The sequence below is a fragment of the Aspergillus heteromorphus genome, assembly GCF_003184545.1.
Source record: "Aspergillus heteromorphus CBS 117.55 chromosome Unknown BO70scaffold_47, whole genome shotgun sequence".
Classification (NCBI taxonomy): Eukaryota; Fungi; Ascomycota; class Eurotiomycetes; order Eurotiales; family Aspergillaceae; genus Aspergillus; species Aspergillus heteromorphus.
This window is the reverse complement of record NW_020290452.1, coordinates 79,249-94,993: the sequence shown is the minus strand read 5'-3', so window position 1 is coordinate 94,993 and position 15,745 is coordinate 79,249. Positions and strand designations below refer to the sequence as shown.

General features: G+C 53.7%; 5 protein-coding genes across 5 annotated transcripts; 2 read left to right on the top strand and 3 right to left on the bottom strand.

Annotated features, from left to right (window-relative positions):
- Positions 1 to 749: 749 nt before the first annotated feature.
- BO70DRAFT_366579 (uncharacterized protein) lies at positions 750 to 3,213 on the bottom strand. The gene has a single exon (XM_025544369.1). It carries the CDS (start codon positions 3,183 to 3,185, stop codon positions 963 to 965), a length of 2,223 nt encoding a protein of 740 aa, XP_025394732.1. The 5' UTR covers positions 3,186 to 3,213; the 3' UTR covers positions 750 to 962.
- Positions 3,214 to 3,359: 146 nt separating this feature from the next.
- On the bottom strand, positions 3,360 to 4,737 carry BO70DRAFT_366578 (uncharacterized protein). The gene has a single exon (XM_025544368.1). The coding sequence runs from the start codon at positions 4,259 to 4,261 to the stop codon at positions 3,542 to 3,544; it is 720 nt and encodes a 239-aa protein (XP_025394731.1). The 5' UTR covers positions 4,262 to 4,737; the 3' UTR covers positions 3,360 to 3,541.
- Positions 4,738 to 4,998: 261 nt separating this feature from the next.
- Positions 4,999 to 5,484, top strand: BO70DRAFT_356577 (uncharacterized protein; the record flags this gene model as incomplete). Its single annotated transcript, XM_025541939.1, has 3 exons — positions 4,999 to 5,134; positions 5,198 to 5,319; positions 5,383 to 5,484. 3 exons carry the CDS (start codon positions 4,999 to 5,001, stop codon positions 5,482 to 5,484), a joined length of 360 nt encoding a protein of 119 aa, XP_025394730.1.
- Positions 5,485 to 5,731: 247 nt separating this feature from the next.
- BO70DRAFT_366576 (alpha-mannosyltransferase) lies at positions 5,732 to 7,749 on the bottom strand. The gene has a single exon (XM_025544367.1). It carries the CDS (start codon positions 7,345 to 7,347, stop codon positions 5,875 to 5,877), a length of 1,473 nt encoding a protein of 490 aa, XP_025394729.1. The 5' UTR covers positions 7,348 to 7,749; the 3' UTR covers positions 5,732 to 5,874.
- A 1,249-nt stretch (positions 7,750 to 8,998) lies between these two features.
- Positions 8,999 to 11,338, top strand: BO70DRAFT_374791 (uncharacterized protein; the record flags this gene model as incomplete). Its single annotated transcript, XM_025544991.1, has 1 exon — positions 8,999 to 11,338. One exon carries the CDS (start codon positions 8,999 to 9,001, stop codon positions 11,336 to 11,338), a length of 2,340 nt encoding a protein of 779 aa, XP_025394728.1.
- Between the last annotated feature and the right edge of the window lie 4,407 nt (positions 11,339 to 15,745).

Below are 15,745 nucleotides of genomic sequence, written 5' to 3'. Positions count from 1 at the left end.
GATGTAGATGTGGAGGTGGAGGAGCCGTCCGAGGGCGTGTTCTTCATCGAACATGTGGACGTCGAGGCGTTGACGGTCCCCAGGGCTTATGTGGTTGTTTCGGAATGGTTCTATCGGGTGCGGGCGCAGGTGCTGAACTCGTGGGGGAATGGGGGGCAGTAGGATTTAGGATGCATGAGAGTTCAGATAGACTAGATGTTGAGAAAGGAAGTATCAATCGGTTTTCGGCTGTGGCAGCTTTATTTGTTATTTTCGACAATCGAGTGCTGGTATGCTTGGCTATCTACAGAGCATCTCTTGATCGCTCTCTGCGCGGCATGTCTGAGAAACCAAATAGTAATAAGAGACCAGAAGGACCTTGCGGCAGCTGCAGTACACACTTGAAATCTGGACAGCATATTCCTGAGCACATGACTGCATTTTATAAAGATGATCAGGAAAGAAAAAGAGAGGGCAGGTCATATTATTAAGCTTGAGTAAATTCGGACTGTTTATATATATAAAGATAGTTATGATTTATGTTCCTACAACCTATCTGTATTTATATTTGTGTTCTTGTATACTTACTTAACTTTAACCTTTTCTGCAAGTTCTTATTGTTCTGATACTTTGTTACAAGGGTGATTGGAGAGTAGTACTAATCCTGCTCCCACTTAGCGCAGGGAGTAGCAAAACCAAAGGCGCCGTTTAACAGGGAATTACATTTTCGAAAGCGAGTCCATTGTCCTTGTGGCCCTTGAAGTTGAATATCTTTGCTACAATCGGATGATGGTCCATGGGGCCCATTCGGGGGATGTCGTTGCGACTCCGAATCCATTTTGAATAATAATAACTAAAAACCTATCCCCTTGGGGCTCTCTGCCTGTAGTTCCTGTCTCTCAGGGAATAGTATATAACTCACTGGGCCTGGCGGGGATAAAGTCTTCTTCCCTTTACCTTTTGCTCCTTTTGGACTTCCCATTCTATACTGGACGGAGTCGCGTTTGCTTACGCGTATCTGCTCCGGACGGGATCTTCCCAGGCAGCCTCATCCGCTTGTTTATCAGTTGACGGTCCAAGACTGAACAATGGAAGTCAATAATCAGAACCCGGCGTAGCTCATCATTCCACAGAAAATTCTCCAGCCGAAGATCCTGATGTAAAACTCCCAATGAGCGAATCTCCTTTATCGATTTGGAGATGGAGCTAGAGATATCAGGGCTGGTTGCTTCGGTTTTGCTGATCGGCTTTCCTGCCCAAGCCATAAGTAGCATATGTCGAATCTCTCCGGCTCCATGCAAAAAGTAGATCTTGGCCAAGTCGATCGCGCCGAGAAACACCGGAACCACCGAACCCTGTATTCGCGAAAGAATACGATAGATATCTGCCTCGCGCGACACCTCGTTCCAGAGATAAGATGTAGTCCCTTTGCCAACAACAGTATAGCCATATATTGCACAGGTGATCTTAAACGGCGCCCCAGATGCTCCACAGCCTCCCATAGGTGCACAATCGTCGATATCATTATCCAGCTGCTGTTTAATCTGTTGAATCAATGTCTCCGCGTTGATGAGGTGCCGACTGCTGCTTCCCACCTTCCGGTGGAGTGTTACATTCGGGCAGTACTCGTCTAGTAAGCCCCCCTGTTGCAGGCCAAGTAGACACCGCTGAGTACAAAACTGCGCCTTATGATGTTGGTTTTGATCGCTTGGAACATATCCGGAGCCTGTCTGACGCGCCGATCGCCGTACAGATGGGGATGACGGAGACGACGTGATTTGACTGAAGCGACGCTTCTGCCCCCTGAGCGTTGGCTCCTCATCAGAATCTGAAGAGTCATTGCGAAGGCTTGGTTTCGATGGTGCACACTGAGTCTGAGACCGAGTTGGCGGTCGACGTCCCTCTGTAGGGGATTCAGCAGGGGACGATGGCAGAAACTCCGAACCGGTACGGTCGGGGCTCGTATGTACCGACGGAGTATATTGCGCATCTGGAGGGTTCTGTCGCAATTCTGCCTCTGGGATTCTGGAATGTTCGTGATCAAAACTCGTCGTCCATTCTGGAAGCTGATCCCGCGCATTATTTCGCCACTTCTGATCACGTAATCTTGAACGGAAGCTCATCAGGCAGAGGCATAACACTCGGGCAATACTTGTTGCTGGCTGTTGAAAGCTCTGATCATCCTCGGGATTCACTTCCTTATTGGGTTCGCAGAGGTGATAGTATAAAGTGGTCGGGTTATCATAAGGGACTCGCAGCAGCACTACCGCTAATCCGTTTGTTATATAGGAGTATTCGAGCCCTTTCTGAATCATCACATAGAACTCTTGGACTAGCGCCGAGCCTGTTAGCCGGGCAGCATTATATCTCAGTTTCTCGGGCTCTTGCGTAGGGATGGAATCGGGCGCCACCACCTCTTCCCAGAACCGCATCGGTCGCAATCCGGAGCGAAGATTTTCGACACTTAGTTTATGAGGTGGTTTGTACTCAACTGTTATGAGGATAGATTCTGAATTATCACCGACACGGCGTATGCAAAATAGATCTGGCCTGGAAGGCCGCGAGGTTGATAATTGTTTCAGTTGCGATAAGTCAGTTGCAGGAGGATTAAGAGCGTTTGCGTGATTATCAAAACTGACTCCATCACTCAACTGGAACTCATCTCGAGCGGCAGGTATCTTGCAGAGCGCTGCAATGATATCACGAACAAGATTTTCCACGCTGAAGTGTTCATAGATCACCAAATCTTGTTCACTGCTTATGGGTCTCCTCAATTCTTGCCCGAAACCCTCCAGCACAAGACGTGGAATGAAGAGCTGCTTGGCATCTTGCCCTGATGGCTCCAAATAATTGCAAACAGAGCGGTAGATTTCTTGCTGTCTGATTACACAGTCAGTCCACGGGAGGAGCTGTAGCGGGCAACATTTCCCAGTGGGCGCTGGTATCTGTCCCGTAGTAGAGCGAGACGGATCTTCGGTTCTCAAAGGTCGCGAGAACAGGTTATGGCAATGTCGAATGAGTTCACCAAAAGTCGATTGTCGAGTTTGTTCGTGTCCCTGATCCCTTTCCTTCTCTGCCTGACGCTGGCTTTCCTCTGCCTGACGCTGGCTTTCCTCTGCTTGTCCTCTTAACTCTGCTTCATGTCGTCGCTCTTCCTCTGCTCTCAAGAAGAGCGCTTTGTAGTCTGGGGAGCTGCTGTTAGCCATTAGCTCTATAGCGGGGCCAGGAATGGTGTTCAACCAGTGATGTCAAGGTGAGGTGTGGGGATGGGGCGCGTAGAAAGGGAGGCGCGTGTCAGCTGATAGCGGCAGGCGGTCAAAGTAATCTTCCGTATCGGCCTTATTTACGGCGTATGGTGCCTTGAAACCAAGGGGTCAATGAGATTTATTATGTGACTTGGACAGTACCTACGCATAGTAATTGAACGACCTATGCGCAGGCAGGTCAACTACTCCAGGCCACTTAGCAAGCAAAAAGCAGCACCAAGTTGAACCTTACACAGAGAAGAAAAGTCGTTGATATCCGCAGGAATCCTGTTCAGCAGGATATACTAGATCTACAATCAAACCTCCCCCTCCACACTCTCCACAGAGGGAACCTTATCCAACACCCTCCCATAAAACTGTGCCACAAGCCTCACGCACTCACAAACCCCCTCCACATCCGCCTTCTCGACGCCCAACCGTCTCGTCCCACGAATGTGCCACCGACTCTCCAGCCTCAAATTCTGCCCCATAATCGCCGGCAGGACCACCAACTGCGTATCCAAATCATCCAACACGTCTCTATCCGACAAGAACAACCCGTAGGTAATCTCCCTCGACAACCAGCCGAAATCGCGATGCGAGGCGAACAGATCCATCGTACTGGACGTATTCCGCGCGTAGAGCTTCTCCAACCACGCGGTGCCGCGCGCGTGGTTCGCCTCGTCGCATTGCCAGTTCTCCCGCGTGAAGGTGTAGTCTTTGTCCGAGGGGGATTCGATCGCGTTGATCGCGAAGATCGCCTCGAGGGGCTTGCACACGCCGACGATGATCACGCTTTTGAAGAGCGCTTCGCGCAGGCGTCGCACGAGGGATTGTCGGGCTGACGGCGTTTGGTACGCTGCTTGAGAGATCAGGTAGAGGTATAGTTGGTCGGCGCGTTCGGGGTCCGGGTTGCTGACGAGGGTGGAGATCGCGAGGATGTACCATTTTTCGGGCGGGAGGGTGGTGGTGTTGCGGAATTGGGCTTCCAGGGTTTGGAAGAGTTGCGAGTAGCGCGGGTCGAGGGTGGTGGTCATTTTGGGGGTGTCGTGGGGGAGTAGTAGTGGTGGTGAGGGTTCTGGTTGTGGTGGTTGTGGTGGTGGTGATGGTGGTAAGTGAGGGTGATGGTGGTGGTGATGGTGGTCGGATTGGGGTGGTGGTTCGGGGCGCGGAGGGGAGGATGGTCTTGGTGATGGAGGGTCTGCTCGTCAGGCTGAAGCTACGGCACAAAGGCTGCAGACGAGAGGGGATGCGGGACATGGTACACCGTACTTGGTCCTGGATGAGGAGGAGCAAGTGTGATGCTGCAGCGCCGCGGGTATGCGTTTAAGCCGATATCGGTTTATGTAATGGGGGCATGTCCCAATTGGGATGGCCTCGCCTCGACCCATCCAGGCACACTGTTGCTCCTCCTCCTGCTACTCCTGTTCCTCCGTAACACCAGGGTCCGTTTTGCTTCACCGGCCACCAACGACCCCACCAGGCAAAGAATGGAACATAGCTACATCATCGACCCTTCGCGGACGAAGACAGGATGGATGAAATCAGTGTGCCCCCACCGCACCGGTTATGATCTCAGCGACTGTCCGATGACATCACAACTATCTCGAACCAAGATTCAAGTTCTATAAAGTTGGCTCTTTCTCAGGTCAAGGTCGTTCAATTCAGACTTCTCAGACTTCTTCTCTCTACCATTCACAACTACTTACTCTCCTACGAACAACCCAATCTCTCCAATTCCCCCAATCTCCAATTTTCCCAATTTCACACAACCATGTCCGGACAATCAAGCGTCGGCAACCGCGCCATCTACGAGGCCGGCGACCAGCGCAACGAGGCCCGCGCCAACATCAGCGACCGCAGCCCCTACACCGAAGGCCAGAAGCACAGCCACAAGAACCTTGACTCGAGTATGTTTCCAACCTTTCACCCTTCCACCCTTTCCTATCGGTCTAACACTACGGAATAAATAGAGGACGAACGCTCCATCGCCAACAAGCTCGCCTCCCAAGAACGCAAGCCTGAAAGCGACCACCACCACAACTTCGTCAAGAACCCCGAGGCAGAGATGAGCAAGCAGGACCCGACTAAGCCGGTATGTTCCTGTTCCTGTTCCTCTGCAGCTGGATATCAGAGGATGTAACTGACAGCGTCACAGGCGAAGATGCACGGCCATGAGCCCTCCAAGGGAGCCAAGATCGATGCCGACCTGCAGGCTGAGGATGAGCAACGCCTGAGGGAGAAGGGGATCAAGAAATAAGCCGATGTGATGACTGGAAAAGTGAAGTGAAGTATTATCTGTATCTGTTCATGATTGCCTGAGCACGCCTGGAGCTGTACTATAAGTGTTCAATACCAATTTTGTTTTTCTTTTGGATTTTGTCTTGAGCTTTGTGAGTTGTCCGGTTTGGGAGGACGTTAATCATGTGCTATTAGTCGAGTGTAAACCGTAATAAGTGGGTTAGCTCAGTTCAGCAGATTAGTAGAAGTAAAGTCAGGTTGATATCCGACGGATGCTTATGAATGTCTATGTTTATTATACAAATATGGTAAAGTATAAGCAGGAACAGAAGGTATAATACAGCGGACAATCAACCGTCTCGTTCATAAACAGCATGTCGTAATTGCTTCGGATACGCTCCCAATCCGTTCACTCGTCCGAAAATTTGGGGTCGTCATCGTGCGGCTCCGCGAACACATTCGCCCAGTAGCTGCGCACCTGGTCGCACACCTCGTCTTTGCGCTCCCACGTCCGGAAGCTGATCGCATCGTCGCAGCTGATGTTCTTGATCTCCTCCCAGTACGCCTTCTCCACGTCGTATCCGAACCGCTTGACCGTCTCCACCGCCACCAGCCACGCCCGCCCGTCCGTGCCGTCGGGGCGCAGCGTGGGGGTCGTTTCCCACTTCATCCCGAACACCTTCTCGGCCGGGTTGAACTTGGGGTAGTTGGCGTGGATGAAGAAGGCCCGGGGCGGCTTGGCCACGGAAGGATCCTTCACGCGCCATTTGCCCGCGCTGGTCAGAGCATAGTCCTCCGTCGGATCGGTCTGCACCATGGCGGAGCCGGCAATCCCGCCCGGCTTCGTGTGACCCACCGCTTGAACGCGCTCACTGACGGCATAGTAAGGCTCTCCCACTGCCGTGGCAGCCTGGAGGAAAGTTTCCTTGTCCCCCTCGCCGGGAGCCCCTTGCGACAACAGCCGGAAGTAATGCGACGGACCATAAAAGTTGTAGTACGCCGCAAGGAGCAACGTCAGCTGATGGGTCTTTTTCGAGACCAGGAAGATCCCGGCTTCAGAGGATGCGTGCTCCGACAGAGGGGGCATTTCCTGGCGAGAGATGTTGAAGTAGAGGGGGGAGGCTGATGAGATCCAGAAATCCGGCCAGGTGACCAACCCCTTGGACGTGAACGGCTCCGCCTCCAGCAGGAGTTCGGGCTTGTGCAACGGGAAGCAGTCCGCGTCCATCCAAATAACTTCCTCGAAAGACGAGAACAGGACGGCAAAGATCTTGAGTTGGTAATGCTCAATCGCCCCCTTGCCCACGATGTCGGAAAGCACCAGACAGCGTGCCCCTAGGCCAGGGAGGATATCATCGCAGATCTCCTTCTCGTATTCACTCTTGTCCTTCATATAAACCTCCACTGGCAACGTCGACCCTAACCGACGGAGCATCCGGAGGGACGACAGGAACACGGGGAAATAGGAGGCCCCCGCCGTCGAGACGATACCCCGCGTGCCCGGGGTGTGAACTGGCCGCAGGCGTTCCGAAGTGCGACACCCGTCGAGGTAGCCGGCATGCGCCTCTTCCATCGCCAACAGGTCTGTATCATCGATGATCGTCAAGTCCGGGCGCGGGTCGGTCGTGGTGGCGTTGAAGTGGATCGCATTCACATCGGCTTGCCGCTTGGGGGCCGGGCAGCGCGGCGAGTGCTCCTGCAGGATCGGGTGCAAGGCCTTCCAGAAGGCATTCTGGCGTTCTGCGAGAGGGACCTCGAAGGCAGTGCTGGGAACTACTGAGGCCGGGGGCGGAGTCCAATACACATATACGGTGCAGATGAGCAGGAGGGCACCCGTGGCCGAGAGGATGCTTTTCAGTCTACCGGGGCGAAGGATCGGCATGGTGTGATCTGGTGCCTGCGCAGCTGGGAGGGCACTCTTTTATTGAGGGTTGGCAAATCTAGGTACCGGCTCGATTGTTTGTTGTGGTGGAGACACGGCAGCGGGGCCGTCGAGAATGAATGACAGGGGTAATCGAGTAACCGGAGTCAAAAATGATTTATGCGGTCAAACACCCATCAACATGACTGGCGATATCGGAAGCGAGGGGCTGGGTAAAGGGGGTCGAAGGTTCGGTCCTGGAGGCGTGGGCGTGGGCGTGGGCGTGGGCGAGTCGGGAGGAGGGGCTGTGGCGGTTGGGGGAAGCAATTCAACGCGACCAAAAGTAAACAATCAGGGGGGTGTCTACCGGCGGGCGGAACCCAGGTTTGCTTCAGCCGTGCAAGTTGCCAGCGTCCATGGAGGCTTGCTGGGACGAGGGATCGAAGCAGCAGAGCGCGCGAGCGATAGGAGGAGACTGACTGGCCAGCTTTTTGCAGAAGGCGGTGGCAGAACGGGGACTTACGTTGCCCGCGACTATAAATAACCGTGCAGAAGCAGGGCCACGCAGCCATGCATCAGTCGGCCATCATCAGGTGCTTGCTGAAGATCTCCCTCCAGAATATCGCATGGCAGCCACGCTTCTGGCACGGAGAACCCCAACGCCAATATTGCCCAGCCGCTATGTTCTGTCCCACGGGCATCGGCCTGGGCTTCGTATAGCGCGTCGTATCGGTCGTATTCCATCCGCGGAGAAGGCCAATCGACCAGACCGAGATCGAGTCCACCTATCAAGTTCGACGCCGGTAGACCGGAAAGTGAGTTCCCGGTGGATCTAAAGCAAGTTGTCGGTCGAGAGAAAGTTCAACTGTGGGCGAGGATCTGCTGGGGTGAAGTGTAAACCAAAGTCGAGGTGTGAAGAACCCGACCGAAAGAACTGGCCGGCGGGGGATGGCCGCTAAGCCGCATTGGGTCTTAGCCTCGGCCCTCCCAGTGGTGCGAGTCTCTCCAGTCATCCAGTCATCCAGTCATTCATCGCACTTGGTTGTGTCTCCATCCCACTCCATCCGTCCCATCTCCAACCCGTCCTTCTCCATGGTCCAATTTCGCCGACTCTCCTCCGTCATCAACTCAGAGCCCGCCAACTTGCCAAGATGCTCTCGCCAAGCCTCGCCACTCCACCCCAACTGCCTGGTTAACCTGCCTGCTCACCGTTGCTGACACCACGCAGGAGTTAACCTGGCCTTAATCTCCGGCGCTGCTGGCGGAACTGACCTAACGGCGGGTGATGCCGCATCGATCGTCGCTTATCGTCATCTCCAGTCCGTGGGATCGCTCCCCCCAAAGCCCATTCGATTATAAACAACCGCGCCGTAAGCACCCTTCCTTCCCCCTGCCTGCTAGCCTGCCTTCCTGCGCCCGGTGCCATCCCCCCGCCGTTCACCTCTCCTACTCGCCCGAACGAACGCTTCGTCCTTCCTCGCCCCCTGCCTTCTGCTAGCCTGCTGCCTGCTGCCTGCTACCTGCTGCCTACTGCTGCTGCTGCTGCCCTGTCCACCGGCTCACCAGTCATCACTCATGGGACCCCGCACTCCGCGTCATCTCCACAGCGCTCATCTGAGCTGATTGGCGTCGGTCCCCTATGATCCGGCCATCGCCTTCATCAGATCCCCTCATGGAACCTCTTTCGAAGGCTCGAGTCCGCAAAACACCGTCGGCCTCCGCCCCCGGGACCCGGAAAAGACGCAAGCGGACGGTCGTCAGTCAAGCGGCGGACGATTGCTTCACGTGCGCCCGACAGGGGACCCCATGCGACCGGCGGCGTCCCTACTGTTCCCAGTGCTTGGAAGGCGGCCGTGACTGTGCGGGATACAAGACCACCCTAACCTGGGGGGTGGGGGTGGCCAGTCGTGGGAAACTTCGGGGGCTGTCCCTCCCCGTGACTGGGGCGGCCCAGCCAGCCGCAAGCCCATCGAGACCTCGCCATGCGGCAGGATCACCACGAGTATCTCAGCCTCGACAGCCGGTGGAATCGACTGCAGAGAATTACTGCATTCCCCGAGAACGGCAGCCTTCTTTAGCGACCGGGTCCTCTGACAATGGGGCCCCGTTTATGGCTACACCCGGTCCACAAGCCAGGCCGGCAGTACCCGCACCCTGCGCACGCGAGCTCTATACCACGCATTCCACGATGAACCCGACGGCATGCGAGCCTTTACTACCGGGTTCAAGAAGGGCGGATTTGATGCCACAGTATCATATGCCACCCATCGTCTCAAACACCCTGGACGTGGAAATTGGGATGAGACCGGTACCGTCGGCGCAGTGGCCATGGCCTGGGCATTCTTGGGAGCAGGAAACAGAGAACGGGTCCGAGGAGCAGATCGAACAAATGTACTCCGATGACACGCGATCGTGGCTGGGTGCCTTCCAGTCGCCGTCGTTATCTCAGCAGTTACTAGCGCGTTCCGTGGGACGCACACCGCGACTTCAATACCTCATCAGCTATTACGCGGAGGTCATTGCGCCCATGATCGTGGCCTTTGATAGCCCGACGAACCCTTTCCGGACATATGTTCTGCGTTTGGCGCAGGAGAGCGTATCCCTGCAGGAGGCCATTGCGACACTAGCCACCTGCAACCTGCGGCAACGACGCGAAGGCGGAACAAGGTCAACGGAACGGACTTTGCCAGCCCGGCTGTCCTCTCTGGCTCACCAGGTCTTGACCGACGACACCCTCCAGGATCGGTCGGGAAACCCGGTTCCTGAGGCGTCTGCTCAGGAAGAACAGTTTCACCGCGGCATGGCAGTCAAGGAACTGAACCGGGAATTGGCCGACTCGCGCCAGCGGCTTTCGGACTCTGTTCTCGCGACATTGCTGATTCTTTGTTTATTCCACTGCTGCGATACTGGGGTCGCGCAATTCAAGACACAGTTCGCCGGGGTGACCAAGCTGCTGGCCATCCGACTGTGCAACTCCCGTTGCATGTCGGACGAGCTGAAGTGGTTTGTTCGCATGTTCACGTGGATTGACACGATGACAGCAACCACCAATGACCGCGAGGTGCAACTTCGCGGAGCCTGTTTGGATATCACTGCCGTCTCCGATAGCGAATGGGGCCTCGAGAACCTCGCGGGATGTGATGCTGGGCTCTTCAGAATGGTGGCGCAGCTCGGCCGATTGAACCTTCTGAGTCAGAACCAAGAAGTACGCACTCTTACACCACCTGATATCTATATTCCCTCCACAACAGTCCCGCCGTCGATGGCGTTTTACTCGTCGAATGGCAACCCGTTGCCACCGCCGCCCAGTGACCGTGATAGAACAGCGTTGCCACCGAAGTTCTGGACGGAATGGTACTCGCTTCGCCAGAAGCTCGAGTCCTGGCGGTTTCTTCCCCAGCGCCAGATGAGCACTCCTGACTCCACGCCCAACAACTCCTACATCTCGCCACCGTCATCTCCGCCGATTCAGTCCGTAGTCGCACCCCAACATGTGCAGGATGTCATCCAAATCTCGGAGTCATTCCGGCATGCGGCGATTCTGTATAGCGAGCGCCTCGCCTACCCCGAGCTACCATCTGCGCATCCTCGTATCCAATATCTTGTGCAACGCACGATGAGTCACATTCTAGCCGTGCAGTGCGATGCGTACCTGCTGTGGCCGCTGTTTATCGCGGGCTCGGAATGCGTGCTTGCAGGACACCGCGACCTTGTCCGAAAACGATGCAAAGACCTGTCCAGAGACTCGGGGTTTTTCAACAACCTCTCGTGTCTCGGGTTGCTGGAGAAGGTGTGGGCGAAGAGCCCCATGGGCTCCGGATCGGGCGAGGGCTATCCTACCGCATCGATAGACCTCAGCGCCATGCACGGAGCCGGCGGGAGGGAGCTCGGGGGCTGGACTTTGCCAGGTGCGTCTTCGATGGGACCAGCCCCGAGTCCGCGCAAACCGGGCCTCCGGTGGCACGAAGCCATGCAGAGCAAACGGGCGGAGGGGGAGTATATGACAGTATGAGACAGCGGGTATGCACATGATGGATATGGAGCAGGACCGCGAAGACATAGACATGTATGATGATGGACGGTGTATAGACCTGTGACGAGGATGGTATATAGACATGTATGATGACCGATGGTGTATAGTACGGGCATGAAGATTATGTACATAATGATTGCACTACAACCTCAACCCACTTTAACAGTACCTTACTTAGTTGCCTTACTCAACAGTAAGTATCACCTTGGGCAACAACCACAACAACCACCAACCAGCCAGCCAACCAACCCAACACACTCCACCCCACCATCCCCATCCCCATCACCACCAGTCCCATCTCATCCACGACAGGCAAGTATCTAGAAACCTCGATAGATAGATAGTCGATAGTCAATACAGAGTCCCGACACCCGCCCAACCCTGAATCCACAGCCCACAGCCCACAGCCCACAGCCCACAGCCCACAGCCCACAATCCACTTATCCACTTACCCTCCCGTGTAAAATTCTCCGTAACCTAGAAATCTAGTCTAGAAATCTAGTCTAGAAATCTAGTATAACGGCCGGTGACAACCGAATTACCATCCACATGAACAGAGTATATCCACTGCAACTCCACCCATCCCTCCAGCAACATAGGGGATTATATCCACCCAAACAAGACGATTCACCAATGGAAAGGGCGGTGTTGACCGTAAGTACATATTATACTCGACTAGACTCGACTCGACTTGACTAGATAGGAGATAGAGTAATAATAGATACCGACAGTGGTACTCCGTAACTGAGAGCATGTTGACCGCCAGATGTGGATTGATTGGATGTAGATTGGAAGTTTGTGAGTTTGTGAGTTTGTGAGTTTGGAACAAGGATGTGGTCTGCCAGTGCGCGCGTGTCAAGCGCTCATTTGCGGGGTTGGACTTTAGGGGGCCGAGGGAGGGGAAGGGGACTCAGTCCACTGTCGCCAACTATTGGGTTATTGTTCTATAGTTGTTAGCTATATTTCTTGACTATGGATGGATGTGTACATGTGTGTATGTCTTTTGTAGTTGCTTCGTGCTTTGGACTTTTCTAGAGATTTACCTCCCGGTACTGAGGAGTTTTGTAGTTTGTCAAGAACTGGGTGGATCGATAGATAGGTATGTAGGTATGTAGGTAGGTAGGTACCAGTCCAGATACACCGATTCCAACACCATGCAGTGTGTGTTTTTGCATTTCTGTTTGCACTTTTGTTTGCGTTTGTCTCTCTGTTTGCATGCGAGCTGGAACATGGATAGGATACTCGATAAATACTCGATACGTACTCCGTCCTGGCTACAGAAAGTACTGATTCAGTGGGTGGCTGGGATCTATGTAGGACAGGGTATGTCGTTAAGCCTAATGATGCAATGAGGGGAAGGTGGAGGAGGTGGAGGGAGTAGTAAGTACCGACCAGACACAGCCTACTTAGCTTAACTTACAGGGTAACTAGAAGCCTAACTAACAGTCACGGCATGGCCTAAGGCACTCTGACTCCGCTTAAGGCACCCACCCAGTGGAAGCCAAAACCATCCCACCTTGACCCCGCCATCTACTCTATCGCCTATCTGCATCCTACTAGTTAGGTTATTTGGTGCCCGGCTTCGTCATGGTATGGTGGATCACGTCGTATCGCTTACCTATATCCACTTCTATCTGCCTACTTCCATTTGTCTACGGTGTGGTGTGTATCTAGTGTGTACTACTAGGTGGGTAGTGTGTGTTTGCACCTTGTGCCTTGTGACAGAATCAAAGGTAGACGGTGATCTCATCAGGAGGGGTAAGCAAGCACATACTTTACTTGGTAGTTAGTACCTACCTAGTACTGAACACTTACTTTGAGTTGACGCTGGAGGTGACAATTATGGTGATAGGTTAAAGACCGTCATTCGTCACAGACGGCGGCTATTTCCATCTCATCTCATCACATCACATTGCATCACATCACGTCTGGCGCTTTGGGGGGGTAAGTGGTGGGTGCTTGCGTGCGGGGTATAGATGTCTATCTTCATCTTCATTTATCGCCTGTCTATATCGACTTAGTAAGTACGCGCTTGAAAGAGGGGAAGGGGGAGGAATAGGACGGAAGGATATATTAGCATGGCGCGTAGGTAGGGTGATATCGGTAGGTTGACTAGATAGCTTATTACTTAGCAAGAAAGAGAAGGGAAGGGAAGGAATACTTAGGAGGGGAGAAGGTGGTGTGCATACAAAGGAGGGGTAAAGAGGGAGTACCTAGTCTACACAGTAGTTATCCTTCTCAGGTTTGGATGTACCCCGTACCCATCGACCACCTCCCTATCTACTCCGTAGCTAGAGAGTCAAACCCCTCAAACAAGCCACAATGTATGTATGTACTTCCAAGCTCTGGATAACGCACGCATCTCCCATCTAGGATAAAGATCCTACTGACACGGCATACATACATACATACATACATGCATGCATCTTTATCCAAACAAGTTAGTGGTAAGTTGGGAATTGGTAAGTGGTAAGTGGTAAGTCTACCTAACCGCCTGCTGCCAGATCACGATCCTCCCGACTCGCGCGGAAGCGGAAACCTGCAGAAAGCGCACATAGCCACATACAGCATCTGCGCCGCCTGCGCCGGTGTTGGGTTCACGGCGTATTCGTTGGTCTTGATAGATAGGTAGTCGCGAATAGGGAGAGCTAGCCTGATGCTGTGCTATATGAATATATGAATTTATGTACGCATGTACGCATGTATGCATGCATGTATGTACCATATCTGTCCTCTCCAGGCGGAACACCCATCCATAGTTATCCCCTCTCTAGTTTACACATCTCACCTCGCCTCATCTCCACGGCATATGTAGATACACCATGTGGAAGCCCGGGTAATAGCTAGTAAAATCCTTCGGGCGGATGACTTGCCCTGACCACCCGAAGTGTATGTATGGTAGCAGTTACTTTACTCGCCATGTCATACTGAGAAGTAAGGCATCCATTCATCCATCTGAGGTGAGCATGCAGGCTTAGGGCTCAGGGCAAGGGCTGAGTCATGCGCACAATCCCAGCAGAACGGCAGAACAACCAGACAGGCAGGCCGAATAAAATTAAATCAAATCAAATCAAATAAAAAAGAAACACGGACGGATGGACGGACAGACAGACAGACTGGGTGGGCTGTGTGTGTGTGTGCGTGAGTGGGTAAGTAGATAGTCAGGCAGGCAGGCAGGAATCTGCCTGCACAGCACAGCGCACACGAGACTCGAATTCCGGCCGCGCGATCGGCATGCGGCTGGGAGCGCGTATGCAGGGGATGGATTATTTGCGTTTGCTTTTTGTTTCTGCTTTTCTCTCTACAGGAGAGAATTATGGATGGATTGATAGATGGGTATCTAGATATACACAAACTGATAGAAAGAATAAGTGGATAGATAGATAGACACTGTATGGAGTCAATGTAAATCTAGGTTGCCATGGCTGCTGTGCGTTGCCGTGTTAATGGGCCCGTCTTCATTGGATTACTGGATTAATATTGGCCCTGCTCCATCCATCGCGGGCCCGGGCATGCAAAGTATAGCAGTCAAATCAAATCAAATCAAACTGAATCTCAAACGCCAAATATTTCAATAACCCGCGCAAAGGTACGGGTACGCCGGTATGTACGGTACCGTACACCGCGGCGCAGGTATCTGGTACTTTACGGGTTCCAGAAGTCTAGATCATCGGCCCAGCTGGAGCAAGGGACGGTGAAAACTCTGCGGTTGGTGGGACGGAGCGGTGGGTCGCTGGCTGACCCTCCTCTCGATTGACTGATCCGGTTAGGGTGTGCTTTCTAATTCTAGACGATTTCCTTCTCTGTCTGTCTGTCTGTCTGTCTGTGCGGGCGTTGATTAGATGGATGCTAATTTCCTGTCTGCCCTGTCTGCCCTTCGTCATCCTCCGTGCGGTCCCGGAGTAATATCTCCTCCCAGTCTCATGCTGTGTAGCCTCGCGTCTCGGATGGTCTCAATCTTGGGAGCGATAGGTCCGGCCGGCCATTATACGTACATAGCTGGATGGCCATGGTCATGGTCATAGTCATGCATTCGAACCGTTGACGCCGAGCGGTTAGGGTCTCCGTCTCCCTCCCCCGGCCCTGATCCCGCGCCCGGCACTCGCCCACTCCTCGCCCAATATCCATCCCATCTCTAACCCACTCGGGCAAGCCTGGCGTCGACCCTTAAGGTTTCTGATATGATTCAGGATATCCAAACGCGGCCTGTGACTCCTCCGTCGCAAGTCCAACCAGCGACGCCACCACGTAACCATGATCACATCCGTCGCTGACCTGCTTGCACCCCCGAGCGCCATGTGCGACCCGACCAGCCTAGTCCCTCCAGCCCGCGCGTGAAAGGAGCTGCCTATCTGCCAGGGGTCGCGGAAATCTCTGCCTCGATAC

Excerpts from the sequence above, each read along its gene's own strand:
- BO70DRAFT_366579 (XM_025544369.1), bottom strand. The coding sequence starts at position 3,185 with ATGGCTAACAGCAGCTCCCCAGACTACAAAGCGCTCTTCTTGAGAGCA.
- BO70DRAFT_366578 (XM_025544368.1), bottom strand. The coding sequence starts at position 4,261 with ATGACCACCACCCTCGACCCGCGCTACTCGCAACTCTTCCAAACCCTG.
- BO70DRAFT_366576 (XM_025544367.1), bottom strand. The coding sequence starts at position 7,347 with ATGCCGATCCTTCGCCCCGGTAGACTGAAAAGCATCCTCTCGGCCACG.